At 33.4% G+C, this 16,770-nt stretch overlaps 2 protein-coding genes across 2 annotated transcripts; one reads left to right on the top strand and one right to left on the bottom strand.

The window, feature by feature from the left end:
* CIPK8 (CBL-interacting protein kinase 8) lies at positions 1–5,297 on the top strand. Its single transcript, XM_016308262.2, has 14 exons — positions 1–669; positions 777–839; positions 1,335–1,406; positions 1,497–1,604; positions 1,690–1,764; positions 1,852–1,905; positions 2,011–2,136; positions 2,611–2,700; positions 3,320–3,442; positions 3,923–4,042; positions 4,312–4,428; positions 4,636–4,692; positions 4,778–4,852; positions 4,938–5,297. Exons 1-14 carry the CDS (start codon positions 511–513, stop codon positions 5,037–5,039), a joined length of 1,341 nt encoding a protein of 446 aa, XP_016163748.1. The 5' UTR covers positions 1–510; the 3' UTR covers positions 5,040–5,297.
* Positions 5,298–13,587: 8,290 nt separating this feature from the next.
* On the bottom strand, positions 13,588–15,738 carry LOC107606238 (Pentatricopeptide repeat (PPR-like) superfamily protein). Its single transcript, XM_016308260.3, has 2 exons — positions 13,862–15,738; positions 13,588–13,772 (listed from the first exon to the last, which is right to left on the bottom strand). Exons 1-2 carry the CDS (start codon positions 15,632–15,634, stop codon positions 13,749–13,751), a joined length of 1,797 nt encoding a protein of 598 aa, XP_016163746.1. The 5' UTR covers positions 15,635–15,738; the 3' UTR covers positions 13,588–13,748.
* Between the last annotated feature and the right edge of the window lie 1,032 nt (positions 15,739–16,770).

The following is a 16,770-nucleotide window of genomic DNA, read 5'->3' as shown; positions in this document are numbered from 1 at the left end:
CACACACTACTTATCACTTATCATCATCACCAACATCATGCTTCTCCTTTGCTTTTACCCACAAAATAAAAAGAGAAACAAACTTCAAATTAATTTTCTAACATTAAATGTAATGTTCCCACTTCCCACTCCACTTGCCAGCTTAGCCTTCACACTTTTTATTCTTATAAAGAAAAACAAAAAACAAAAAACAAAAACCAATTTCATTGTTTCTTCTTTCTGTTGCTTTTCTCTTCTTCAACCTGTAAATTTCCTCTTAAAAAATATTAAAAAAAAAAAGGTGTTTATATCATATTCCTTTGGTTTCAATTTCATGACCTACTTACTACCCAACCTACTTGCCGTCATCTGATTCTTCTCCCATCAATCAATTTTATTCATTCAAAAAAAAAAAAAAAAAAAACAGAATCTCGCTATTCCACGCATCAGTTCGAACTTAAAGAAGCGCGAAGCAATGGTGAAAAAGTGAGAAATTAAAGAAGAAGAAGAAGAAGAAGAAGAAGAAGAGCGATGGTGGTTAGGAAAGTAGGGAAGTACGAGATAGGGAGGACGATTGGGGAAGGAACCTTCGCGAAGGTGAAGTTCGCTCAGAACACTGAGACCGGTGAGAGCGTCGCCATGAAAGTTCTTGACCGCGCCACAATCATCAAGCACAGCATGGTGGACCAGGTACACTCTTTTTTCTTCTGATCCACTCTATTTTTCACCTTGTTATTAAGATTTGATTTGAAACTTTTTATTATTATTATTATTGTTATCATTCCGTAATTGTGCAGATCAAGAGGGAGATTTCTATTATGAAGCTAGTGAGGCATCCCTATGTTGTTCGCTTGCATGAGGCATGTGACGATTTCTGCAACTTTCTATCTGATTTCTATCTAATTATATAAGTTATGCTCCGTATCATGATTAATTATCATAGATAAGAGTTTAGAAGTATCTTAAGGCGCCAATGAGTAATAGCTCAAATGGCATAGACTCTACATACTCAATTAAGAGGTTGCTTTCCAAATTTTGAGCCAATGAGTAATAGCTCAAATGGCATAGATTCCCCATACTCAATTAAGAGGTTGCGTTGCGGGTTTGAGTCTCCTATCTTTAGTAAAAAAAAAAAAAAAAAAAAGAAAAAAAAAAAGAAATATCTTAAGGCATGTATAGATTTTGTTTTTCAGTTGTTTTTTAATATATGTTATTTGATTGCTTGGACTTTGGAGAGAGGAATGAAATGGAAACATATTGTGATTTGATAAGCCATTGTGGTGTTTCTCTTGTTATCTGTCATGAGTCATGACCCTTATGTTCTTCATTCTGTTGTAAATTTTTTTTTTTTTCAGGTTCTAGCAAGCAGAACGAAGATTTATATCATATTGGAGTTCATTACAGGTGGTGAATTGTTCGATAAAATTGTGAGTAGCGCAAGAGCGTCCCTCTTTGCCATATATTTGCTTAATTACCATATATGGTATTGGTGATGATGAATATAAATAATTTTGCAGATACATCATGGACGTCTTAGCGAGGCTGAAGCTAGAAGATATTTCCAACAGCTTATTGATGGCGTAGATTATTGCCACAGCAAGGGAGTCTATCACAGAGATTTGAAGGTTGGTGGTGTTGAGTTGGATCAGGAAATTTTTTGCTCATCCTAATCATGATTCCTTCTAAATTTTTTGTTTTCACCTTGTGCAGCCAGAGAATCTTTTACTTGATTCACAAGGCAATATAAAAATTTCAGATTTTGGTTTAAGCGCATTACCAGAACAGGTGAGCTTGTTATCTAGTAGTTTTCATGTATGACTTCCGTACATGTAGATGAATTGATACCAATGACCTTGGTGAATTTCTTCTTAGGGTGTGAGTCTCCTTCGGACAACTTGTGGCACTCCAAACTATGTAGCCCCCGAGGTAAAACACAGCAGTGCTTGATGTTTGGTTAAATTTCAGTTTCAGTCATGTGCAGATACTAACTATTCTTATGTTGGGTTCTGTTTTTTGAATTTGTGAGCTTAGGTACTCAGTCACAAGGGTTACAATGGTGCTGTGGCAGATGTTTGGTCCTGTGGGGTTATCCTCTATGTCCTATTGGCTGGATACCTTCCCTTTGATGAGCTTGATCTAACCACCTTATACAGTAAGGTATAAATTCAAACTTGTTAAATATATATTTTTCAATTTTGACTAGATTGAACTGTAGTAAAAATATTTGTCTTAAATATTTATTTTGCTCGTAGTCGCATTCATCAGTTAGTATTATCTAGAAATTTAGGATGATAAACATAGTAATGCCTGATTTTTTCTGGATGAACTTCTTAGCAAATATCATTTTTGTATTTTGTTTGGATGTAAATTTGGGTCGATCTGTTTATTCACTTTGTATTTTAGGAGTGCTAGAGCAGCAATTAGTGGGGGCTGGAAACAAATATTTTTCATCTATAGTAGTCTTTTCTCCATCATTTGATAGGTGCTAACTGCAGTAGTGTCAGGCTACAAAGTTTTTGTAGCTACCTCTTCTCTTCTCAAGCAGAAGCAAGAGTGTTTTTCATCAAATAAGATGTCGGATTGTTAGTAATGCTAATGAACTTTCCTTGGTTTTCTTGTTAACTCTTGCAGATTAATAAAGCAGACTTTTCATGCCCTTCTTGGTTTCCTGTAGGGGCAAAATCATTGATATGTAGAATTTTGGACACAAATCCTGAAACGGTGAGTATTGGTTGCAAAGATTAGTTGTGACTGTCTATTACAAAATGAATGTTGTATGACCACAGAGCAGAAATAATTGAGTCTTTGATGTGGTTGATATTTTGATGCTAAGCATCTGAACAAATTGTGATGATGTGTAGTTCACAATCCTATGTGTGATTGTGATTTATAGGACTGTTTTCCTTTAATAGTAAATCCAATTGTGGAAAAGTTCGGAATTTTATTGAAACTTGAAAGCATCTAATAGCCTGCAATTGATTCTTCAGTTGTAGGCGTGACATGACATGTTATGACCTTATTATTTCTCTCCATTTGGATATTAAAATGAGATGATTTTAGTATTTTTCACTAGTACTGATGGGCAGAATGATGTTTATAGTAAATGCAAATATAATAATTCCGAAGCTATGTTTCGCCCTTTATTTCATGATCCTTTTCTCAAGTACTAACACCTCATGTGGAGGTACATGCTTCATTCGTTCTTGAAGTTCAGAAACTTCTTGGGTTATACATGTAATGCTTAGCCAACTAATACCATCTTTCTGATGGGCTTAAGTCTCACCTCTGTTTCAAGATCCTGGTTGTTTCTGATAATTCTGTTTACCTCTCGCGTTTGCAGCGTATAACCATAGAACAAATAAGAAACGATGAATGGTTTCAGAGGGGATACGTTCCAGTCAGCCTTCAGGAGCATGAAGATGTAAATCTGGATGACATAAATGCTGCTTTTGATGATGCCGAGGTCTATCATTCCTTTATGCTTTATCTTCAGTTTGTCTTATAGGATTTTTATTCATTTATTTAAATTATTCTGTCTTCATTTCCAACCCATTCATTCAGCTTATTTTGTGTTTGAAGAATCATGTATGAATCCTAAGAGGCATATCAAAGAACCCAAAACACTAACAATTAACAAACAATAATAAACTAAAACTGAATTATGTTATTCCTGGAAAACCATTCTATTACATGTCAATATGAAATCATGAAAACTCTACTGCAGACGACATGAATATATAACGCAGAAGAAAGGAATATTAAGTTAAGGGAAGCTTAGGGCATCCAAATTGCATGCAATACAAGTATTAGTACAAGTATTGCCGTTTTTCACATTGTGTCCCTGCTCTTTAGTTACGGACACTAGCTTATTTTTTCCCAGTTGAGTTCATATGGTGATTATCTTCCCAGCTTTGCTGACATGCTGTTTATTTTGTCATTGAAGGAAGAGAGAGATATTCGTCAAAGCCATAATGAGGACATGGGTCCCTTATTGCTTAATGCATTTGACTTGATCATTCTATCTCAAGGCTTAAACCTCGCATCAATGTTTGACAAGGGACAGGTACTTAATAATGTCTTTCTGTGTGCTATGAGGCTCAATCATCATATCTCGACATGCTCAAATAACAGCCCATATAATATTGCCCTCCCAAGGGTAGTTTGCATAATAATAGATGTAACCGTTACCTTGTTAAGACACGCTAGGACGAAAAATACATTCTCTCACTTTGGATATTCTGTCATTTAAAGATCTAAGACTCACTTATTTTTTTCCCTTCATATGTAGTGGTAGAACAATTATTTTATTTTGTTGGACTGATATTGTCACAGGGCTCTCTTAAGCATCACACACGTTTTATATCTCAAAAGCCAGCAAAGGTGGTTTTATCAAGTATGGAAGTTGTGGCCCAATCAATGGGATTTAAGACGCATATTCGCAACTTTAAGGTTGGTAACCTGTGATCTGCATAACTGATAACAACTATATCTCCCTCTTGCTTCCACTTCTTTTGTTGCTCTGGTTTTGTTTGCATCATTTTGCTCAATCATGTATGAATGCAATTGTAAACTTTTAGCATCTGGTGTCATTTTAACTTGAATTAGATGTCACTGAGGTTATTCTGCAGCTGAAGTGATATTGTTATGAAATTTCAGATGAGAATAGAGGGTGTCTCAGCAAATAAAACATCTTTTTTCTCGGTTATTCTGGAGGTACGTATCGATGCATCTAACAGAATTTTGAATGTATGTAAACATTTCAACCAGCAAAATAATAATACATTTGTCTTGGTTAAAGGTTTTTGAGGTGGCTCCCACATTTTATATGGTGGACATTCAGAATGCAGCTGGAGATGCTGGCGAATATCTCAATGTCAGTTTTCCGAAACCTCATTATGTTGATTGCTTTAGTTCAATTTTATTCATGACAGGAAGTTTCACACTCTTCTGTCTTGCAGTTTTACAAGAGTTTTTGCGGCAATCTTGACGATATAATCTGGAAACCACCTCATGAAGCAAGCAAATCAAGGATCTCTAAGACTAAAAGCAAAAGGCGATAGTTTCATCCGTTGTAATACCTTCCTCTTTGATTGTAAAAAAAGGAAGAGGGGGAGGGGGTGTATTCATAGTTATAGAACATCAACTTCTCTCACAATTGAGAGTTATAGTGTTATAGATTATATGTTTATATGTTTGTAGAGAATAATTTCTATTAGTTGACAGTGTGTCATTGCATAGAAATTATTCTTTATGTTTTTTATCGATCATTCGATCTAGAATCGCTGGTTTTCAGTAAATCTTTATTGTTTGGTTTCTTAGTCCTACTTCTAAAATTCCTCCTCTTGAGAAATTCGAGAATGGAAGCTTTTTTTTTTTTCCCATCTCCCAGAAGAGTGTATGCAATGTTTGTGGCCATTAGTTTGGTTTGATACATTATAGATAGATCTCTCTTGGCACTTAATTTCCTCCATTTACCAAGCTTAAATTGACCTGAGATTTTGTGTGGAACCGAAAAGTACTGAAACATTTTGAATGAATTTGGCGTCAGGTTCTTAGTAGTAGTAGTAAGTTGGATACTAGAAAGCAAACGGTCATGTTGTGTTGAAATATGAATGTCATGACATGAAGATTCGACTAAATTTTTATATTGGTTGTCGAAGATCTAACACAACCCTCCTCCTTTATCTGGGTTTGGGACCGACTATGTACCGCAAGTGTAACATAGACGGAGTTTGTTGAAATATAAATGAAAGAAAAGAAAAAGAGAAGCCTTTTGATCATTTGAACATGATACTTTATTTCAACATATATCAGATTACTTTTACATCCTACTGCAGACTTTCTTCTAAAACCAAAACTTTTGTTTTCTACTACTAAATTAATACTTTATTTCAACATATATCTGATTATAGGGGCTCTGGTGCATCTGTGATTTGGGTTCTTCTTGTGCTTCTTGGATGGACTGCCAGTATGCCGCTGGCCGCCGGCTTTGGCTTCGGCTTCCGCAGTAAACATCAAGTCTTAAATTACTGTTGTTGTAATCTTCAACTATATATTTTGTGTTAAAGAAATGGTAGCAACTTAAGATGTAAAATGTTCCGTGAACAATTCATTTCAACTACACTACTAAACATATAAAAGATGTGCAATTTAAACTTTGATATATGTATTTTGCATTATTTTTAGTTAGTTAAGTGAAGTCTATCTTCGCCGATGAGTAATAGTTCAAATGGTATAGTCTCCCCATACTCAATTAAAAGGTTGCGGGTTCGAGTCTCCTATCTTTGGTAAAAAAAAAAAAAAAAAGTGAAGTCTATCTTCACCTCTTATATTTGCATAAACATAAATTTTAATATATCGCAGTTTGATGATAAACTGGTAATTAAAACAAATAAATTTTACTTATTTTATTTTAAGTTATATGGATGGGCTAATTTGCTAAACTTGTACTACAAGTAGTTATATGGTTGACTTTACTAAATACATTTACTATAAGTAAAAAATAATTCAAAAATTTAATATTTACTCATCTACTATTTTATCTGTGGAAGGCTAAATAAAAGTTGTTCAAACCGAATTTTAAACATAGTAAGCTCGTATTAGCAACTAGCAAAGAAAAAAAAATGACCCCCCAAAAAAAAATAGCAAAGAAAAGACTTGGCTATTGTTGTTATTTGGACCACTCAAATTCCACACGTCTTGCTAATGACCAAACATTGGGTTCATGTCCATCCATCTCTGTAGCAATCGTTACATGAAAATGTCATTTCTCTAGTTTAGACCTTGTTGCTAGTGGGATATGCTTTAGAAATAGAAATATGGTTGCGTTTGTTTTTGAGAACAGGATAGGACAAAACACTGAGAACAAGATATGAGAGACAGAGACAAAATTTTGTATTCTTGTATTCTGTTTAGTGATAAACTAAAACAAATTTTAAAAATCAAATTTATTCTCATTTTTTTTATTCAAAAAATTTGAGATGAAAAATATAATAATAAAAAATTATAATTATAAAAATCTAACAAGAATAATGAAAGAAAAAATAAAAAATAAGCTGTGTCCCTTGTTAGTGTCTCCGTGTTCTTTCTGTCGGATGGACACAAAATACATTAATTCAGTGTCCCTGGATACATTGCCTCTGTTTATGTCTCCTTTGTCAAATATAATTTTGTGTTTCTATGTCCTGTCTTGTCTCTGTAAACAAACGCACCATATAGGAACATTGAATAAGCTAAGGGAGATTTATGAGTATTTATGGCATTTATCTAAGGGCGAAACTCTGCCAAAATTGTGTCAATTGAAAATTTTTTAGGTTGTGACCGTGAGGCTGTGAGCCTGATAATGGAAGGGTATACGACTTATATAGCCAGTATTGAGGACGTAAATTAAACAAAAAGTCAAAAACAATATCTGTATACTAAAAATCAATTATCAAATTAATCATTGTGTAATTAAATTAATAGTAATCAGCTTTCTACTTTATTTCACTAAAAATATTAGTCTCCAGACTATTTTTCTTTTGTCTTTTTTTTTGTCTGTATGATAATAAAAGTAGTGATATATCTTAATATTGTAATTTTTAGTATTTTTTAAAATTGTAAAAGATATACAAATCAGAAAATCTAATTTTTGTACTTCAATTTTTTTTTATTTTTTAACAGAAATCTCTCGATCTAATTTCTATACCTCTCACAAATCGGATGGTTTGATTTCTTCTTCTCTAATTAAACGGTTTTACATTTGAGAGTAACACTCCAATAGTCTACATTTCAAAAAAATACCATTTGCTACTCCAATATCAAAAACAAAAAGTGTATATTATTTGGTCAAGCAACCAATTTCGTCCTTCTCTACACTCCTTTACGTATTTTATTGGAACAGAGAAATGTCCCTATAGAACCAAACTTTTGCCCAACATAAAACTGGAATGGTTGTTTCTTCCACTGTAAACAGTCTCAACACTAAGATTTTGTTTGGATGGAAGAAATTAAGTCAAAGAAAATAAGTGAAAAAGAAAGAAAAATGGAGTGAAAATTCATTTGTTTGGATGAAGAAAAATGTATATAATTAATTTTCTTTTATTTTTTTCTACTAGAGCCAATTTTTGGTGTAGATTATATATATTCCTATTTTATCAAAGAGTTTTACATGGAAGAATTGATATCTCAAAAAAAATCTTATAATAAAAATTTAGATTTTTCACCATAAATTCTATATATTAAAATTTTCTAACTCATCATGTTAATGTTTTTATTGTGACCCACCCAACCATAAAAAAAACTATCTGCAAAAGATTCTAATAATTGGTAAAAGGTGGAATGAAGTGTGATAGATTTTAAAATGCTTATTGTAACAGCCTAGATTATCGGCTAGTACGATTTTGTCCATTTTGGCACACAAGACTTCACGGTTTTGTCTTTAATGATAGGGATAATAGTCGAAACCTCTCATACTCACTCGTCAAAACGGGTCATATTAAGGAGAGGTATTCACACCCTTATAAGACATGCTTCGTTTCCTCCCCAATCGATGTGGGACCTTACAATCCACCCCTAAGGGAGTCCAGCGCCCTCGCTGACACATCGATCCGGGCTCCAGCTTTAATACCATCTGTAACAACCCAAACCACCCGCTAGCACGATATTGTCCGCTTTAGCACACAAGGTCTCACGATTTTGCCTTTGACGAGTGAGTGTGAGGGATTTTGGCTATCATCTCTATCGTCAAAGACAAAACTATAAAGTCTTGTGTGCCAAAGCGGACAATATCGTACTAGGGGGTGGTTTGGGCGGTTACACTTACTCTTAATAAAGGGAAATAGGGAATGCTGCTAAACATTTTGTGATGCTACTTGAAAATCAACTACAACTAACTATAAGTAGATTTTCTTATTTTCCTATTTGAACTTGAATATAGAAAAACTTGAAACATGATTAATAAGTAATATAACGCTCTAAAAAGAAGTTACACATATATAAACAAATATATTGTCACCTAACCTTAATAAACCTTATTTATCATTGCTCGAGCGACTTAAGAATTGAAACTTATTTGAAGAAGCAGCATATCTAGCAGAAAATCCATGGCGCAACGATTCTTCGTCGTCCTCCACGCAACCCTCGTCGAAGTTTTGAGCATAGCTTAAAGGGTCATACCTAAAACCACCGACGGATTTGTAAGCGCCGGCCGATCTCTTCCTCCATGGAAGCTTAAACTTGAGACGCCCGAAACATGAAAGCAACCCTCCTTCTACTTTGCTTCTTGGAGTTGAAGATGATGAACTATTTCTCTCCATGGCTTGAGATAATTGCTACCTTCATCGAATGAGTTTATTTTTTGGCTCTTGTCTTGTTCCAAGCTTCCAACACTTCTATTTTATGCTATGGATTTTAGTGTGTGGTAGAAAAGGTATTATTTAAGCAGAAAATCTCATAGCATTCCGCGTGTTTATTTTTTATTAATTATTAAATTATTCTTCCACCTTACTCTATGACAACAATAAAAAAAAATCTCGTGACCCATAAATTCATCCTAACAAAATATCCATTTATTTGTTTTTATCTTTTTTAAGTCAATGCTATGATATTATAATAAAATTATAATTAAATTTATGTATTTTGTTGGACTGAATTTATAAGTTAGGAGACTTTTTTATTGTTGTTGTAGATTAAGGTGAAAGAGTAGTTTAATATTAATAAATAATAATTAATAATGCAAAGGAATATATATCAAACAATATAACTTTGTCGTGATGGATTGGTCCATATTGTAATATGAAGAGAATCTTAGTGTAAATGGGTACAGTATATGATTTTTAAGCTTTTGGTAAAACGTGCGGAGGATATAAATTTGTTCTTGATCAATAAGAAAAAGTTGAAAGGAAGAAAATAATTCATCATAGATGCATAATATCACTTTAGTTTGATTGTAGTAAATACAATCCCCAATGGTTAGGTTGATTAAGATAGTAAACAACTTTGATTTTATGATTCATATTTCATAGCAAAATCTATATTATATAAATTTACCTTTTTTTTTTTTACTATATAACATACTTAATATCTTGACTTATATCAAATTTATTGTTATTAGGATAAAGTATATTTTTTATTTTTGAAGTTTGTTAAAATTTTTAAAAATATTTCTAAATTGTATTTTATTTCAATCTTGTCCTAAAACTTTTTTATTTGCATCAAATATAGTCATGACGGTTATTTTTTCAAAAAATTTAGTAACAATTTCATAAGAGCATCTTTCAACACAAATAAACCAGACATAGTTATCACGTATTATTATTGAATTGACCCTAAACTTTTTAAAAATTTAGCTGTTTAAGATATATTTGATGCAAGTTGAAAACTTCAGAGACAAAAATTGAAGCAAAATAAAACTTATGAATATTTTTAAAATTTTTAACAAACTTCAAATACAAAAAAATATACTTTACCCTTATTATTATCTACATTTAACTTATAAAAGATGGATTAATAGACAGGTTAATGTCTAATAATAACAATAATAATAATATTGCTTTTTATATTGCCTATAATAAATATGTTAATGCCTATTAATATACTAATCATGAATTCATAATAATGAAAATAATGAAGATTATTGCTGACTAATGGGTTACTGCATTTTAAACTCCCAATACTTATTTAAACAGACTAGTGAGTTAATCACTAAACCAATGCATCTTGGTTACTATTTGCAATTTATAGGCACATTCTTATGTGAATGCTTCAACATTGAATATAATTGATAATGGTGGTTGAAGTTGAAACTAGTCTCGCTTGCACAAGAAATAAGAAAGAGACTTGCTTGTTTCATCATGGCGGGTGGGGCAATGATTCTGATGTTTTAGAAAAGAATATTCCTAGCAGACAAAAATTGTGCCCAAGCTCATTTGGCTTACGAAATTGTGACTGTACTTTGATTTTTATTTTATATACAGAATTAATTAATGCACACATTTCTCCCTTTAAGTACAGTGAGATATCTACATCTACGTGGAACCCGTCATGTTCCTCACCTATCTGAAAATGTGAGTTAAATGTTTGAGGGAGGAAAAAAAATATATTTATACAAGTACTAGGTGATAATTAGAGCAAATAGTTTGTAATTCTAAACATACTTGTAACTTTTTAGAAGGAAAATTAAGATGAGATAGGAAAAAGAAGAAGTTAAGAATTTGTGCATAAAACTCTAAACCTTTTGTGACTTGTAATGAAAATTATCTAACAATTTTGAGATTCATTAGCATAAACACTTAAGTGTGTGTTAGTTGGGAGCTAACAATTAATCATTAATCTGTCGGAGTTTACCACAATTTGGGTATTAGTAGACAACATTTTTCTTTTTGGTTCACCAGAATTTTATTGATTAGAAATTTAATGCCTAGTTTCCTACATCCATAGTTACAAGCAACAACAAACCTTTTTTTATCTATAGTATCCCTCATCCCGACAGGTCAAAATTAATCTATTACGGATCAAAACTCCATTTAAGGGTTTGCTGTTGGCCAATAAATTACTGCATGTACAATGCAAAATTCGAACTCTCAACACTTGTTTAAGCGGACTAGTGAGTTAATCACTAGACTAACTCAAGTTGATTAAAGCAACAACAAACCTAAACCTTGCTTCACCGCACCAAATCTGTTTCTATACATAAGTCTTTCAAGTTTGAGAATTCTACATGACCCATATCTTTAAGTTTTCATATTACCAAGTGAACTACAAATTACACATCTCTCAAACTTGAATAAGGTCTAATTTGGATAAACAGTTTAATTAAGCTCCTTTTGAAAAAATAGCTTAAATAATAAATAATTATATTAAAAATAATTTATAAATAAATTATTTTTTATTTGAATTTTTAGTTTTAAAAGTACTTATTTTAAAAGAAATGTGATAAAAAAAATTATCATGAGAGAAGTCATTATTTTTAACTAATCTATAAAGTCCTAAATAACTTCTTAGAAAACTCCTAAATAACTTCTTAGAAAACTGCAATTTGGTTTTGAAAATTGCACCAGATATTAATACTACTAAAAAAATTACTTTTGAAACTTCTCAAACGGACCTTAAATCATTTTGGCCCTTATTTTGTTTTCCACAAAACCCCAAAAGAACACACTAAATACATTTCTACCCTATCACCACTCCTGTGTAACTCTGACAGTTTGAAGCTGCCTTTGCCGTCAACAGGAAGCCGGTGCATAAAGTTGGAAGGAGTTGACGACATGGAAGGATCCGCAGGATAAAGCTAGACTGCATCAGGCTAGTGGCAGTGTTTCGGCTCTCTAGATATGATGACTCGACAAAAAAAAAAAAAACTAGAAATGGAAGAAAGGAAAGCTCGCAAATGGATAGTGACAAAGAAGAATATGGAAGAAGAGAAAGAAGGAGATGCTGAGAGATGTCGATGAACAGAAAAATGGGGGAGAGGAGCCGCCGGCAAAAAAGATAAGCAACGGCGGCCCCTCAAACCGTAGTCCTCCGGACTTGTGGTGTTTTAGGCCATGGGTAGTAGCCGAAACCTAACCCGGCCTACCATTTCAAAAAATGTGACGTTGTGATAATTTGGATTTGAATGACAAGTGCTCACCAACTAAAATAAAAAGGATGATAATACCAAAAGTAAAAAAAGAGGGCATAAAATGATCATATCCAGTTCTTTTTTTCTTACATGGATGCTTACACTTGTCTAGGATTACAATCACGGCTATCCAACACTCATCTTCCCACAATTCCAAAAGAATAAAATATAAGAGAATCTTGTATCTACAACCCCAAATTGAGGCATCAAAGTCTTACTATTTCTCATCAAGTCATACCAATTGCCAATTGCCAACCAAACTGACCTTTTTTTGTGTGTATACTATAATTCCTAGATATTTTATACCTCCATATCTTAAACCTTTACATATACTAACTCATATATACCCTTGAAATACAAATTCCAGTTTGATTTTCCAAGCCATCTAACTTGTTCTTCATTCATCTCATACAACCTATAGTTATAGTACAACCTATACGTACTACTAGTCTACTACAAACCAATAGTATTCCTTATGATTAAGGGAAAAAAATTGCACATCAATAAGTGAGTAACAATAACATAATATAATAACATTTGACAAATAAACTAGTACAATATTAAAATCGGATGGCCTAGTTAAATGAAGATACAGAGAGAGGGAAAAAAAGAAAAACGGCAAACAAGATGGATAAAGCTATTTTCACAGATGACCAAATATGCAATGCTTCAATTGCAGACAACAAAAATTGCAAGAAGATCAAGACTGCCCCAGATATTTTAAAGTTGAATAAACATTTTCAAGCAGCAACAAAATTAATGTTTAGTTACCCCCATGCAAGATCAATTATGGTCTCTAGAATTGATTTGAAACAAGTGATTTTATTTTTATTTTTATTTTTATTTTTATTTTTACTTTTATTTTTTTGAACCTTTTGTCGGAATGACCCAATATAGACCACTTCACATTAACACTAAATCCCTAACTAAACAAATCTTACAAAAGCATAGACGAGTATGAACATGTTCTTTGGATTTAATCATCCAAAAAAGGAAAATATGCATAATGAAATTCAAAAAGATGCCTGAGCAAATATAAAAATATAATCTGACATAGCTATGTTTGGATTGAATTACATAATTAAAATTACCTCTACACAAAATTGAGATGCATTTCACTACGCCCTCAACCAGTCCCTCCTCAAAATCTTGATCCAAAAGTAGCTTGCTAACATGAAGGGGCTAACAAAATCTAAGTGCATAAACATTAATAGTTGTTATCTAAAAGTATATAACTACAACAGGTAAAATGCAATTTAATCGCTACATCTTAACTGCTACCTTTTCAACCGAACTTTTCTTAACCAATCCTCTGGAACTCAACTCGTTCAACAACTCCAAAGCTTCGTCAGCTAATCCTTCATAAGCAATGCCCTCTATAAGAATTGTATATGTAGTTTCAGTAGGTTTGCATCCTCTCTCTACCATATAAGCCAGAAAATCGATAGCGCGACTAGTTTGTTGAACCTTGCATAGCCCCAACATGACCGAATTGTAAGTAATAGCATTTGGCCTAATACCTAATCTCTCCAAGTCCCGGAAAATTTTGATAGCCTCGTCGACTTTCCCTTCCCGGCTGAGACCTCCGAGCAGTGAAGAGTAAGTAATTATATCAGGTTTAAGACCTTTTCTGCACATCTCTTCCAAGAGTTCCACAGCCAACTCCGTTTTCCCGGCCTTCGAAAGGCCATCAATAACCGTATTGTAAGTAATCAAAACAGGAGAGCATCCTTTGTGACTAAGTTGATTCAGTATCTCGACAGCAACATCCACCTTCCCATCTTTGCATAATGCTGTGAGTAAAGTATTATATGTCACTATATCAGGATAACAACCCCTAGACACCATTAGTTCCAAGTACTGAATTGCTCTATCCATCTTCTTTTCTTTACAAAAACCATGAAGCAATGGATTGTAACTCAAGGAATTCGGAATACAACCATGCTTTGGCATCTTCTCCAAGATATCGATCGCCCTACCCAACAATCCTTTCCGGCACAAGAAGTTGATCAAAATATTAAAAGTAACAACACTAGGGGCGCAACCCTTGCGAAGCATGTCGGATAACAGCCTCTCCGCATCCATCCATCTCCCGGTGCTACACATGCTCCGCAAAATAATGTTATGAGTAATCACATTCGGTTGGCAACCATATGATGGCATGTTATTCAAGAACTTAATCGCCTCGTCCAACCTGCCTTCCTTACAAATCCCATTGATAAGAACATTAAACGTGACAACATCCGGTTTGCATCCTCTGCTCCTCATCTCATCCAACAATTTCATCGCCTGGCCAACGCCACATTCTTTACAAGTCGCTTCAATCAAAATCGTGTAAGTTATCACATCTGGATAACACTCCCTCTGCAACTGCCTATCTAGAACTTCCATTGCCTGCTTCAATTTCCCACCATCACACAAACTACGCAAGATGGTGTTATAAGTAACCACATCCGGCGCCACGCTCATTCTCTCGAGCACCTGGAGTGCCTTATCTATCTCCCCTGACTTACAGTAACCACTAATCAACACATTGTAAGTTATAACATCAGGGACGGCGCCGGAATCCTCGAGTATCTCGAGGATCCTCGTCGCCTTCTTGGTCCTCCGAGCTCGGCAGAACCCTCGAATCAAAGTGGTGCAGGCAATTACATCAGGGATATCACCCTGGTAAGCCATGCGCTCAAGAAACCTAAGTCCTTCATCTAATTCCCCGTTCCTCACAAGCTTCCTCAGGTACTGGTTGTTCTCAAACTCCTCCAATGTTCTACAAGCTTCCACCGTTCCGTTCGATTCACCGTTCGGCGGCGCCACTGATCTTCCACCACCAAAATGGTGCAATTTACCGTTCGAAACCGCGAGAATGCGGTTATTACTATAACGGTTTCTTCTTCTAAGCTTAATGATGCAGTTAAGTTTTGCAAAGTTAATAGAAGGGCGAGAAAGGGTATTATTGTCCAAAACCCTACCTTTGAAGTTGGAGGAGGGTCTTGTGAGTTCTCTGTGCAAGTTGTGAAAAGAGAAGAACTGTTCGTGTGGTGCCACCAAATCCATCGCTTCAAGTTTGGAGAAGCAATTAGGGATATGAATGTAGTCTTCAGTTGCTTATCCTTATTCCTTTCTCTCCCTCTGCTTTGTTTAATTCCACTTTCTGCAATAGTGCAATACTAAGAGCATTCGTCACACTCTGTGTGTTTGGGCCTTGGGTTCGAGTTTTTGTACAATTAGGCTTCTTTATTTGTGCTTTTCCAAACAAACAAAATGTACATTCAGAATCTAAGCTTTTAGGACCAAAACGAAACAAAACGAAATCTAACAATGGAAACCCATGTCCAAAAAAAAAAAAAAAAAAACAATGGAAACCAAAAGTTAGCTGTTGCCCATTCGTTTAAAGGATAATACTCAAATTTGTTCTTGAAAAATCATCTATTTTTTAATGTAGAAATTCAGGTACAGTCGACTTCACGTGAAGTTGATATTTGAAAACCATTAGATGATTTGACTAAATTTTCATCTAACAGCTCTCAGATATCAACTTCACGTGAAGTCAACTTCACCTTTTTTCACCATTTTTTAAATTAGTATTTAAAAAATTAAATTAGTCGTATTAATCTCTAAAAAATAAAACATAAATCAAATTGGTCTTATATTAGATAATAATGTAGTAAGTTAATGTCACGTGTCCCAAAAAATTGGTTAATATGTCACGTCAGTAACAAATGACATCATCTAACATGTCATAAATTTATTTAGACTCCGATTAATCTCTAAAAATATACACGTAAGTCATTTTTATTTCTAAAATTTTAAAAATTATTTGAATTAATTTTTATATAAATCTTTCTTATTTTTTTCTTCATAATATTATAATTTTAATATTTCTTAATACTACTTAAAATTAGTATTATTTTTTAGACCTTAATAAACAAATTATGTCTACATAAAATAATAGATATAATTAAATATTACAAAAAAAATATAGAGAAAAATTATTTTAATTTAAATATTGCAATAATTTGATTATTTATTTTATATTGTCAGAAGAAAATTTTGTTTATTAGTAGAAAAAAACATTTAAAATTAGTAAAAAAAATCATTCAAAAGGAAGAAGGAAAAGAGCGACGCGACCTCCTTCTTCTTCGCTGGCCGTTTTGTCACGACCATCAATAAGGCAACAGCAATGGACGTGT

The sequence above is a fragment of the Arachis ipaensis genome, chromosome B7 (genome assembly GCF_059453495.1).
Source record: "Arachis ipaensis isolate K30076 ecotype BB chromosome B7, ASM5945349v1, whole genome shotgun sequence".
In the NCBI taxonomy this organism is placed as follows: Eukaryota; Viridiplantae; Streptophyta; class Magnoliopsida; order Fabales; family Fabaceae; genus Arachis; species Arachis ipaensis.
Note: the sequence above shows the minus strand (reverse complement) of the source record. Positions and strands in the feature narration are given on the sequence as shown.